Raw genomic sequence first — 11,451 nt, forward strand, 5'->3', positions numbered from 1 at the left:
TCCCCAATTCAAAAGTTCCATTGGCCTGATGCGCTGGGAAAAGGGGCCCTTCAGAACACATTGGGAAGAGCCAAGATGCTCTTTTCCAGATGCACTCACTCTTATTAGGGTCCCAGCTGTACATACTCATTTTTTTCCTTTACTACTTCAGTTATTCAAAGCAAGCAATTATATACATGCTTCAGCTGTTCCTCACACTAGTTTGTCAAGTTTGGCATTTTTCCAGAATGAGAAGACATTGAAATCCAGGACTGAGGAAAAAAAGGTGTCATTTCCTAACCTGTCACCTATACCATGCAAAGTAATCAAGGCACACAAAGGGTTTTAAATAAGCTTCTCTTTCCACTGTTTATTATTAATGTACAAAATATACAAAACAAAAAGAAAATAATCATCCTCAATCCATTGTGGCTCTAAACCTGGGGCCCTGCACAAAACCCGATCCATCCACTGCCGTTTTCACAGAAAACAACTGACGCTGGGATGGGGCAAAGGAGAAAATTGGGAAAGGGCAGCAATACTGTCCAGGATCCACCTTGGAAAGGGCCAGGTGGGGATTTACAGAAGTGACTGATGGGGTTGGGCCTAGAGAGGCCTCACACTGATATGGTTTGGGGTAAGAGGGACTGGAGCTGAAAAACTCTCAAAAGGCAGTGCATGTAGTGTGACTATGTCAGACTTGGGATCACTGACATATTGACAGAGTGGTCTTAAGAGTGTTTTACAGAACTCCCAGTTAGTAAAAGGGAAGGGAGGACTGACACCAGGGATCTCACCTATACCAGCTGAAAAAATATCGGGTTTAAAGAATACGGATGACTTTTGTCAAAAGGTATGAAGGACTGATAAAGCTGGTCTGGGTGCTCATACAAGGCTGCAGTGTCATACTGTTAAAAAGGATTCAGAGTGCAAAGTACAGGTCCTGATGTGTATATTATATAGGAAGAGAAAGGAGGAAGGCAAAGCATAGTGTGTTGGATAATTCACACCTAGCTCGGAGGGAACCTTCTTAGTGCAGTGAAATAAGAAGGCACCCCTTATTCACATCCCCACCCCCATAAGGAATGAATGAACCTGCTTGGTTATAGGATGATTTCACAATAAGTGCAAAAGACACCATGTCAGGGGATTGTTCACATGGGTGACCAAAGATAGAAAGGGTCCATATCTTGCCTATCTTGGTTGTAGAGGGGTCTCTTCCCTGTCCTTCAGGATAACCAGTCATAGTTATATGCAGGGTCCAGGATAATACTGGAAGGAGGTTAGGGCTGGGTTAACAGCCCCTCACAGGGCAAAGCCCAGTAGGTCTTCTCTTTAGCAGTCCAGGGGTACAGGATGTATCAGTCTTTCTCCTCCCCTGACTGGAGGAAATATGTACAACAATGCGCACCAGTGATTAGAAAATCCCCAAAACCCCAAACAGGGGGTGAGGAAGGGGGTCCAGCTCCTCATCAGCTGGGGAAAGGGGGAGGTGGGCCTCACAGAAGCCATAACAGGGCAAAAGGGCCAAGGAGGGAGGGAGGCTGCAGTCATAAACAGGGTACCACTGATTGGTAGCCCCTAGGGCAAGGGTGGCCCATTGACACCCGGGTGGTAGAAGGCACAGTTGTTCTCGTAGCGGCAGCTGCCCTTCATCATGAAGTGTCGGCATACAGGGCGGCTTGACATATCTGTGGAAGTAGTAGTATGGTAGTTAGATGGACATTAGAGGCCTCAGAGAGAAGGAATGACCCTTGTCCCTTTCCCCTCCATCACTATCGCTACCACTAGACTTGGGGAAACAATTCGGGGTAGAATATGGGAAATTCTAGGACTTCTAAAGGATATAAAAGGAGTTTTAACTATTATGTAGCTATTTCATAGGGTACACTCACCTCCTCCATGGCCATGGGGGTCATGTCCTCTGTGGCCTCCATGACCAGGCCCATCATGGCCACGATGCTCATGGGGGGGTGGGCCTCGGTGGTCATGGCCTCGATGGCCAGGGCCATCATGAGGACGATGACCATGGGGTCCACCATGACCAGGGCCATCATGAGGACGGTGGCCACCACCTCCACCCATTCCTCCACCAGGGCCACCTCGTCCATTGGGAGGTCCTCCCCCAGAGCGGCCTCCCCGGCCTCCTCGAAATGGAGGAGGTTCATTTCCGCCTCGACCCCCTCGGCCTCTATGGTATGGCCCAGGACCAGGTCCTGGCCCTCCTCGCATTGGACCACCTCGCATGGGATCTCCTGGACCATCCCAGAAGGGGTCACCCCCACGAGGAGGAGGGGGTGGGCCCAAAAGTCGTGGACCCACTGGACCACCAGGCCCACCAGGACCTCCATGGGGACCTACAAAGAAAGAGACATTTGCATGTTGGTCAGGCTCATGACTATGTTTCTGTTCACACTTCTTCCTGTATTTAGGTTAATCTCATACTCCCTTTTCAGGATCCTAGAGAAATATCCATCCCACTCACCTGGCATAGGGCCTCCAGGGCCAGGGGGAAAATGTTGCATGCCTTTGGGGCCACTGGGGCCTCCTGGACCTCCAGGTGGAAAACCATTAGCCATTGGGGCAGGTCCCAAAATCCCATGGGGCACTAAATTAAGAGAAAGAAAAAAAATTTAAGACAGATTCTAGGATTAATATCACCACCCTGAGGATCTACCTCCCAATAAATACATAGGCCCCAGTTTAAAAAGTGAGAACTAGTCTAACTCAATCTGATCAAATTAAAATAAAGCCTTAACTTATTTTAGGAACTATTCCATTCTCTCTTTACTCCCTTCCTACTGGCATTTTTCTTGTCTCTTTATAAGTTCCTTTTCTAAGACCATTCCCTTACCTCACACCTCCAATTTTTAATTGGGTCATATCTGGCTGTGCTTCACCTCTAAACCTAAAGTGGGCTTCCTCCCCTCCTCCCCCAGGTCCCTGGGGCTGGCCCTGCAGGTTACCCAGCAACTGCTTGATCTTATCCGAGTAGTCTGGTTGTTTCAGCAGCTCCTCTGAAGGGTGACTATTGGGGCTTCCCTGTGAAAAGGGGTAGAGTAGTTAGAAAAGAGGTCAGTCAGGAGATATGGGGATAGCAGAAATCAAAAGCATAACTGGAGAGGGAAGAATGGCTGAAGGAGAAGGCAATACCAAGTAGGAGGGATAATCAGGGAGATAAAGTTACAGAAGAAGGCAAAAAAGGAGAACTTTGTGAAATGGTTAATGTCTCACCATTATGGAAGTAAGGATCTCCTGGACATTGATGCCACCACCTCCTGGACCCTGGGGACTCTTTCCAGCACCCATACTTCCCATAAGGTTGGCCAGGACTGGAGGCAGCTTGGAGCTACCTGACCCATCAGGGGAACCACCTGGTCCACCAGTCTCTAATGCCTCAGAATATGGGGTCTCATCCAGGGAACATTCCTAAAGTTATAAAAAATCAGAATAATGATAAATCAAACATGTCAACATGAAACACAGACAACTCCACCCCAACAGCCACTTAGACAAATATTGAAAAGACAGAAATACTCCAAATACCCTACCTCATCCAAAGGAATGAGTTTTGGAGGAACAGGTTCATATGACTCGGGGTCAGGCTCATGAGGACTGTCAGGGACACTGTGCAGGGAAAAAAATGATATTAAGATTACTTTTTCAGTAAGTCCAGATTCCCAGTAATTTCTCACCTTATCCCTTTCTTAACCAACTGTGCCTCACTGAGTTTTATCCCCTGCTCACCTCTCCTTGGATAAGAAGAGTTCCTGTAGGATTCCTTTCACACGTTCAGCCTGGACATAGCGCTCTTGGCTATTGCCACCCGGGGAAACAAGGGGCGAAGGTAAGGCCAAGGGCCGGGGGCATACCCATGCCACCTTCTCTTCCATATTGTCATTGCTTAGACGCCGAGCTGTCTCAAAAGCATGACGGTCCGACAATATCTCTCTCTTGGCTGCTTCACCAAAGTCCTTGATCTTGTTCACATTAACTATTTTTATTTATTTTGTTGGGAGGTGTGGGATAGAGGGAAGGAAAAGAAGGAGAAAAGAACACAGAGGAGTTAGGCCATATGGACCTTTCCAAGATCCCATTACCCTCCATCTTTTACAGCTCCAAGGTGCCCCTGTGTATCAATCTACCCTCTTACCTCGCTCAGTCTCATCCAGTTCAAAGTAAAAGTATTCTCTCAGTTTACCTTCTTCAGGCCATGTCACAGTCTTTCTCTTCCGGCCCTTCCTTGTCAACTGGCTTGGATCCCCAGGGCTCTCCACTGGTTTTGCATCCAGCACTCCTGTGTCCAAGGAGGCTACAAAAGAAAAAAGTATTAAAGGACTATAAGAAGGGGCAGCTGGGTAGCTCAGTGGAGTGAGAGTCAGGCCTAGAGACAGGAGGTCCTAGGTTCAAATCTGGCCTCAGCCACTTCCCAGCTGTGTGACCCTGGGCAAGTCACTTGACCCTCATTGCCCACCCTTACCAATCTCCCACCTATGAGACAATACACCAAAGTACAAGGGTTTTAAAAAAAAAAGGACTATAAGATTTAAAGCAAGAAGTCAAGAGAGGTTATTATCTCGCCCAATTCCTAATTTTAGGGGTCCCTAAAAGGTTAAGTGACTTGCTTAAGACCACATGAATGTAAAAGTGCAGAACCATGAGTTAAACTGAGTAAGAGTTCTTGACCCTAAATGAAAGTTTTTCCATATCCAATTTTCTAATCCTAGTTCACTTTTCTCAGGACCCAGACATTCTAGAATCCTAGACATTAAGTCTCTACTCTTACCTGTGTCCATAAGCTCTGGAATTTCAACGGGAGGGACAGGGGTTCCAGGCCGCTCTATGTCCATGGCCTCAGCAGGGGCCGCTGGCTCTGGTGAAGAAGGTTTGGCTGTGTTCGGCTCTGTGCTTTGTTTCCCCTCAAAGGGACTTGGCTATGGGAGAAAAAGGGCTCATTAGGATAGGGAAGCCACAGAAAGCATAATGGGGCTTCAAGAGAAACTATAAAGGAACCCAATCTCTCACAATGGCTCCTAAAGAGACCTACAAACACTTCCCAATCCCTACCCAAGGATTTTCTCCTCCACATTCCACCTCACCATAGCCCAGGGTTCATACCTTAGTAGCTGTGGGTGACAAAACCTTTTTCTTTTTCTTGATTTTGATGCCTGGAACAGGTGCCGAGTTGAGGGCATCTAGGAAACCCAGGCCCTCCATAGCTAAAGTGAAGAAAGAAAAGAGTGTTAGTACAACTGATGGAGAGATTGACAGATGGCATATTTCCCTATATAACAACTAGTGACAAAAGTCTTGCCAAATAGTAGGACAGTGAGATCTCCATCTATCCAAAATAAGATGATAACAATGTCAGAAAGCACAGATGGCATAGAAATAGTTTTGGATACTAAATGTAGATGAGGGTTGTTAGCTGACAGTAGAAGAGGGGAAGTGTATAACAATGACTGAACAATAAGGGACTGGAAGACTGAAAAATCAGAAATAGAAAGGGACAAAGAGGGAAAGAAAGATCAGAAATCTGGTAGATTTTTTACAAAATGAGACATGAAAAATAGAGACTTTTTTTAAAAGACTTAGAAAAATGGGATAGACTAAATGGAAAGATTAGGGAAAAAAATCAATCTCCATTTCCCTAGCTATAGAATCTACTGCTTTCCCTTGCCCCTGGCCCTACTCACGCTGTGGGGGTATAATCTTCACTTTAATCTCTTTGGTGGTGTTGGGTGTTGTATTAAGTGGTTTGTATTTCTTTTCAGCTGGAGGAGCCACATCACCAGGTGCAGCTGAAGAGCTGTAAAAGAAAGGAATAGTTAAAAATCTGCTGCTGTTGGGGCAGCTGGGTAGCTCAGTGGAGTGAGAGTCAGGCCTAGAGACGGGAAGTCCTAGGTTCAAACCCGGCCTCAGCCACTTCCCAGCTGTGTGACCCTGGGCAAGTCACTTGACCCCCATTGCCCACCCTTACCAATCTTCCACCTATGAGACAATACACCGAAGTACAAGGGTTTAAAAAAAAAAAAAATCTGCTGCTGTCAAGTCTCCTCCCTACCAATCCTTTTACAACCTCAGGTTAATACCTGCCACTAGTTCTAATACATACATACCTCTGCCGCTTGAGGGGGATGGGCTTAAGGTTGTATTTGTCAGAAACAACTACAGTACTGGCATTCTTCTTCACAGGCACCAGGGATGGTGTCTCCAGCTCCAAGCCTGAAAAAAGGTATACATGGTGTCAGGTTCTTGATATTGTGTTCTTTTTGGCTTTCCTTTATCTTCCTGCTAAACCAATGTGTACCACTATTTCTAAAATGCCTGCCCTTACCCTTTTAAGTAGGTCACAAATCAATAACTTCTATCCCCCAAGGCAAGTGTATGTTCAAATCTCAGTGCATATGCATGCATATATCACTTGGTGCTCCCTTCCAAGACCAGGACTCGGCCTTACCAGTAGAACGGAACTTGGCATGGCTAGGAGCTGTGGTTCGCAAAGATTTAGGCTTCTCCTTCTTCTTCTCTGGTGCCTCTTCGGTTCTTGTTTCTGCCTTCACTTCAGGCAAGGGTCTTTCAAGAGGAGTAGTGCGTCCTTTCCCCTCTTCCTTCCTTTTCTTCTTGTCTTTTTCTATGGAGGAATAGCCAAAAGAGAAAAGATTTTAAATGGGGAAGCATGGTGTAGTAGACAATGCTGGACTTAGAGACTAGACTAAGACTTGGGTTCAAAACTTGTCTCTAACACTAGCTGTATGACTATGAGAAAGTTACTTATCCTGTTTGCCTTGGTTTCCTCATCTGCAAAATGGATATGACGATACACGTAGTAACTAACACATAGGATTGTTGTGAGGATAAATGAAACCATGTGTATAAATTGTTTTGCAACCTTTAATCACCACATAATTGTGAGCTATTGTTGTATGGTAAGAAGGCTCCTCTCCAGGACAAAAGAGTAAGATGAACTCCTCCCTAGTACCCTTAGAAGTTAATTATGCCAGGAATAAGAACAAAGTAACTCACCAGTAGGCTGGGTGCTACTCTGAGAGCGGATGACAGCCATCCAGTCACTGACAAGAACTGAAGCTAATTTCCGGAGTTCTTCAAAGAAGACAGAAATATAAAGAGGGAAGACAAATTAGACGGACACTGCCAAACCATGAGACCCCTTCCCATTCCCCCACCTCTGCCTGTTTCTTAGTTCTATTCTCTTGTCTTTAAGAATGCCTTTGGAATAATCTCAATAAGCCACCAAATCAAACACTCCATAAAAGATTCCTTGAGGAGAGTAGAAAACGGGAATTGGCTCTGTATCTTTATAAAAGGCCATGACCACTGTGGAAGGTTGAGCTACTCTAACCTGCAATTCAATAAATCCCTTCAAACTGAAGGGTAGCCTCTGTGGATCACGAACTTGAAGTCAATCATACTTAAGTTGACTAAATGAATCATTTGCTCTGGTCCTTTCCCTTTTCTTTTGTCTCTTCCCCTCCTTTCCCCTCCCCAAATGTTTCTCTAGATACTCTACTTCACTATAATGTAGTGAGATGCAGCATAATAATAATAGTAATAATCCATTATTGGTTTTTCTCCTTTCTGAAAACAGTTCTTAAGGAAAATTCTTAAGGAAATTGGTACAATGGAGTAGACAGGAAAAGGAAGAAGATGAGAAGTGAGACTATAAACTCTGGCTGGGATTTAAGGAAAATCTGTTGCATAAATAGAACAGGAGAGAGACATGGCAAAGATCAAGTGGCTTTAGTGAACTCAGTCCAGCAGCATGATGGGGTAATTATTATATTAACAGAAGTCTCTAGAATGAAGGAAAGAATGATCCCTGTGCACTTATTCCATACATCTGTATAAAATTTTGAATGTTGCATTTTAGAAGCATGGAGTCAGAAGAAGGTGATCAGGATAATGACAAGACTTGAATTCATGTTATAAGAAGAGTCAAAAAAAAACACATAACTAGAAGAGATGTCCTAGTAGTTATAAGGAAGTTTTCAAAATATTTAAAGATGCAATGTGAAGTGAGCAGAACCAAGAGAACAATCATTATATAGTTATAACAATACTATAAAGACAAACAACTGAAAGACTTGAGAATTCTGATCAACTCAATGATCAACTACAATTCCAGAGGACTCGTAATAAAACATTTTAACCCCACTTCTGATACAGAGGGGATATGGACTCAAGAGTACAGATTTAGACTTAAAAAAAAAAAATTTGTTGTTGGGCATGGCTAATGAGGAAATTTGTTGTGCTTGACTGTAATGTCTATAAGAAATTTTATCTTTCTTGCTTGATGGAGAAAAAAGGGATGTTGGAGGGAAAGAATTAGAAGCTAAATAATAATAAACAATAGAGGGAACAGCTAGAAGGCTCAGTAGTTTCAGAGCCAGGACCAGAGATGAGAGGTCCTCAGTTCAAATCTGCTGTGTGAGCTTGGGCAAGTCACTGAATTCCCATTGCTTAGCCCTTACTGATCTTTTGCTTTGGCACAAATATACAGTATTGATTCTAATATAGGAAGTAAAGGTTTAAAAAAGTAATAATAATAGACTGAGCACCACGCCTGGAGTCTGAGGATCTGGATTGAAATATGGCCTCGGAATACTTTTCAGTGGTGTAACCCTGGACAAGCCACTTAATCCTGATTACCAGTCCTTGCCACTCTCTCTGGTCTTACAACTGATACTAAGACAGAAGGAAAGATTTTTTAAAAAGCTAAAAATAAATAAAATTGAAGATCAAAACAAAACCAAAAAAAGCTTGGCTTTGATAATACTATTGCTATGGGAATTACTACCCCCCAAAAATGCTATTTAAGAGTCCATGCCATCAACAATGAATCTCAAGGACTAGACTCCAGAGACTATATAAATAGAAAGTTAGGTATGAGACAGGGTAAAGACCAAAAAGAGATAAGTAGAAAGGAAAGGGGATAGAAAAAGGAGGATCAGCTGGGTGAGAGGATAAAATGGAACCAAAAGGAAAAGTAGACAAGAAGAGAACAAAGAAGAATGAACTTACCTTCATCCTCACTTGACTTGCTCAGCTGCTTTACAAGTTTGGCTGTGTTGTTCTAAGAGATGGGAAACAGAAGAGAAGAAAACATAAGGAGATGGAAGATTCTATCTAGACCCTCCTCCACAACTTATAGTTCCATAAGCCCCAGAAACATGGTCAGTTTATTAACATACAATTTTCTTATCAGTTATGCAAGATACTCAGTTGAGAAAGGATAAAAGCCAAATCACCTGCTTGAGATGGTCCACAGTAAGGGGTAGGTGCTGAAGGGTGAGTAGAATTTGCTGCAAGAGAGGTATGTTGTTGGTTGTCTTTGAGTAAGTCAGCCAATTATTAAGGAGCTTGTAGCCACCAACTCGGATAAACCTGCAGATAGACAGGAAGGTGTATTAGAATTCAGGAGTTCTATGCTCCCATTTCCTTTGATGCCCTAATCCCCTATTTAAATTCCATCTCTACTTCCTAGGTATCTAGCACCCTACTTACTTGGCCAGTACATCTGGTGAACGGGTCTGCAAGAGAATGTTTAGGTAGGTACAACGGCTCACCATCTTTCGAGCTTCCTTCATCAAGCTATAAGGGAAATTAAATTTAGGTAAGAGCTGGGACAGAGAAACACATCTTCCATTCACAGAGGAATCTGAATCTCTGTGTTCCACTATGGAAGGATGATCATGAAGAACTTGGGATCTCAATCTAAGAAACAAGAGAGGAACAGAGCTCTCTAGGAGAAAGGAATATACAAGACAATATGTGGAACTCTAATAGAGAGAAATACATAAAATTAAATCTTGGGAGTATTTTGCATTTTTTCCCTTGCCACTCCCCATAACCTTCCAAATAATCAGCCACATACTAACATGTCATCACTGGTTACTATATTTGTTACCGATTTTAGCTAGCCAATTTCTTTTTAGCAAGGGCTATGAGTGCTTTTAATTCTCTTCCTTTTTTTAAACTAAGGGCAACTATATTGGCAAAACTGAGGCTACAAACAAGAATGCCATTCATGTAATTAATACAATAACAAAAAATAGCATCAGATGTCCTTTCAGTTTACTGGATTTTAGGATTTGGTTTGCCAGCTATAAAATATAAAGTCTGTATATAGATTTAATATACAGGCCTTGCTAGGAAATCAAGGGAAGGTGAGGGGAGTTATTTATTCAGATTACTACCACTGCTACTGAAATTTCATGTTGATGGGGCAGCTGGGTAGCTCAGTGGATTGAGTCAGGCCTAGAGACAGGAGGTCCTAGGTTCAAATCCGGCCTCAGACACTTCCCAGCTGTGTGATCCTGGGCAAGTCACTTGACCCCCATTGCCTAGTCCTTACCACTCTTCTACCAATAAGCCAATACACAGAAGTTAAGGGTTTAAAAAAAAAATTCCATGTTGATTAGAAATATTTAATAAAAAAAAATAAAATTTTACTAATTGTGTTATATGTAATGACAATGAATATAGCCCCCCTTTTCCCTAATGTTACTGTTCTCAAGACTTCCTACGACAATCATAATCATGTACTATAGATCCACTTCTTTTTTTGGTCATCTAATCTTAGAAATCCATTTTAATGGCAATTTATACATACCTAAAGATCTTGGCTATTCCTTCTGCACTTTTGACTTCTCCATCTCGACCAAGGAAGCTGTCTAGGCCTTTAAGGAGTTCTTTAGGGTCAATGGGGCCCGAGCCCATGATGATAAAGCCTGGGGGAAGGGAGAAGATTGAGTAAAAGATTGTATGTCAAAGATTGTATCAGGATTATTTTCAATAATGCACTATTCTTCCTAATCATCCATCTGATATTAACATGACAAACTAGAGTGCTTAATAATTCTTTTAATTTCTACCAAGCAAGAGGCCAAGTGGCTATTTAGCCACTCTTAGTGATCCAGAAATGAAGAAACTTGAGACTGTAATCACTAAAAAGAGAAGTGAGGGCACAACATATGGTTATATATGTTTATAAGATGTGAACACCATTGCTGGAAATATTTCTTTCCTTTCCATATTCATCCCCAGGCTGTAGATAAAGGGCCCAAGACCCAAGGTCCTAAAATAATATGCCTTTAAAAGGCTAATTTTATGTCAGATGAATCTGACTGTTCCCAAAACACAAACATCGTATTAGATATTTGGTTAAATATTCCTAGATCTGAATATGGTTCATTTATTCTTAGATTCCCACCTAGATAAACAAGTCTTAAGAACTGGGAGCTATCAACATCAGGTTTCAATATTTCTGTTCTAAATTATTCTTATAAATTTAGCTTAGGGGATGGGAAATACAGTGAAGTCCTTAAAAAGTTATCCTCCTAAGGATTCAGGCATCACCCAGTACATAGGTAGAATGTGATAGATTACATTGATAATACTGGGAACAAGGAACAAATTTAAAATTGGGAAAACAGTATGGGAAAGAGGTAG

At 42.7% G+C, this 11,451-nt stretch overlaps 1 protein-coding gene across 2 annotated transcripts; it reads right to left on the reverse strand.

Annotated features, from left to right (window-relative positions):
- Window positions 1–322: 322 nt before the first annotated feature.
- Window positions 323–10,741, reverse strand: PPP1R10 (protein phosphatase 1 regulatory subunit 10). 2 transcript variants are annotated; one of them, XM_044673736.1, is made up of 18 exons: window positions 10,613–10,741; window positions 9,505–9,591; window positions 9,249–9,384; window positions 9,022–9,073; window positions 7,006–7,083; window positions 6,440–6,613; window positions 6,099–6,204; window positions 5,676–5,788; window positions 5,098–5,198; window positions 4,766–4,913; window positions 4,133–4,291; window positions 3,727–3,973; window positions 3,531–3,594; window positions 3,214–3,408; window positions 2,946–3,021; window positions 2,465–2,587; window positions 1,875–2,336; window positions 323–1,670 (listed from the first exon to the last, which is right to left on the reverse strand). In XM_044673736.1, exons 1-18 carry the CDS (start codon window positions 10,717–10,719, stop codon window positions 1,561–1,563), a joined length of 2,538 nt encoding a protein of 845 aa, XP_044529671.1. In that variant the 5' UTR covers window positions 10,720–10,741; the 3' UTR covers window positions 323–1,560. The 2 variants fall into 2 exon arrangements, with proteins under 2 accessions (XP_044529671.1, XP_044529670.1); XM_044673735.1 differs by having other exon boundaries at window positions 3,531–3,606.
- Window positions 10,742–11,451: the final 710 nt, after the last annotated feature.

Source organism: Gracilinanus agilis, chromosome 4 (genome assembly GCF_016433145.1).
Source record: "Gracilinanus agilis isolate LMUSP501 chromosome 4, AgileGrace, whole genome shotgun sequence".
In the NCBI taxonomy this organism is placed as follows: Eukaryota; Metazoa; Chordata; class Mammalia; order Didelphimorphia; family Didelphidae; genus Gracilinanus; species Gracilinanus agilis.

What these genes read in the sequence shown, in the direction of transcription:
- PPP1R10 (XM_044673735.1), bottom strand. Translation starts at nt 10,719, where the DNA reads ATGGGCTCGGGCCCCATTGACCCTAAAGAACTCCTTAAAGGCCTAGAC. An exon ending in TCACCAGATGTACTGGCCAA is followed by an intron (nt 9,385 to 9,504) that starts GTAAGTAGGGTG and finishes GTCTATCTGCAG; the next exon opens with GTTTATCCGAGTTGGTGGCT. An exon ending in CCCTGGAGGCCCTATGCCAG is followed by an intron (nt 2,337 to 2,464) that starts GTGAGTGGGATG and finishes CTTTCTTTGTAG; the next exon opens with GTCCCCATGGAGGTCCTGGT.